The sequence below is a fragment of the Mizuhopecten yessoensis genome, unplaced genomic scaffold (assembly GCF_002113885.1).
Source record: "Mizuhopecten yessoensis strain PY_sf001 unplaced genomic scaffold, ASM211388v2 scaffold703497, whole genome shotgun sequence".
Taxonomy (NCBI): Eukaryota; Metazoa; Mollusca; class Bivalvia; order Pectinida; family Pectinidae; genus Mizuhopecten; species Mizuhopecten yessoensis.
In genome coordinates this window covers 1-828 of record NW_018473666.1, presented here as the reverse complement: position 1 = coordinate 828, position 828 = coordinate 1, and the positions used below count along the sequence as shown (strand labels likewise).

Here is an 828-nt window from a genome sequence, read left to right as displayed (position 1 = left end):
TGAGACTAAGTTACACTTTCACATGTACACAAAATAATTAAATTATTAAAAGATACACAAAAATGCACCAAGAGTGAAAAGAACGACAAAGTAACAAACTTTAAAAAGGCAAGACCCAATAACAAGAATAATTGATGTGGTTTCTACAGTTCTGACTAGTACTGTTTAACTGAACGAGACTCCTGCTTAGTTTGAAAATTAAAAAAAAAATGATATATTAATTGATTTCCATGATGCTTCGTTACGTCTCGTATGTACACATAAATTCTAGTCAAAAGTCGGTCCGTCATCTCCATGGAATGAAGACTTAGTTCTTTGCGATGCCGATCACACCACATGCCAGTCTTGCCCCAGCATTTCCTGTGGTTTTGCTTAGTTCATGGCCACCTTGTCCAAGGTCATCCACATCAGCATGAATCTACAATGGTAAGGACACTTGTCTTATATGCCACGATTATATTTTTTTGTTTAAAGAAAGTGCGCTGCTCATGTCATACAAACAAAGTACTTTCAATTTATGATCATTTTGTGGTGAAATTTTATGAATGGCAATGAAGCATGTGGTGAAATTTTATGAATGGCAATGAAGCAATGTCCACTTACCACCAAGGTTCTGCCGATGACAGAATGTTGCCCCTTCAATGTGACCAACTTATCTGTTAAGTCAAATTTAGCTACTCCATCGTTTCCAGCCATTACATTTCCGAGATCACCATAATGTCTTTCTTCATCTCCTGGAGCCCCATGAACTTTACCCTCAGGGTTGAAATGTGACCCAGCACTTGTACAACCTGATAATAAGAGAGTCAAAAACTACATATTCATTAT

The 828-nt window shown here is 37.0% G+C and overlaps 1 protein-coding gene across 1 annotated transcript; it reads right to left on the bottom strand.

The window, feature by feature from the left end:
- Positions 1–6: 6 nt before the first annotated feature.
- LOC110440733 (superoxide dismutase [Cu-Zn]-like) lies at positions 7–789 on the bottom strand (the record flags this gene model as incomplete). Its single annotated transcript, XM_021483883.1, has 2 exons — positions 7–418; positions 604–789. Coding segments are annotated over 2 exons (297 nt in total), but the record flags the coding sequence as incomplete, so codon positions are not given.
- Positions 790–828: the final 39 nt, after the last annotated feature.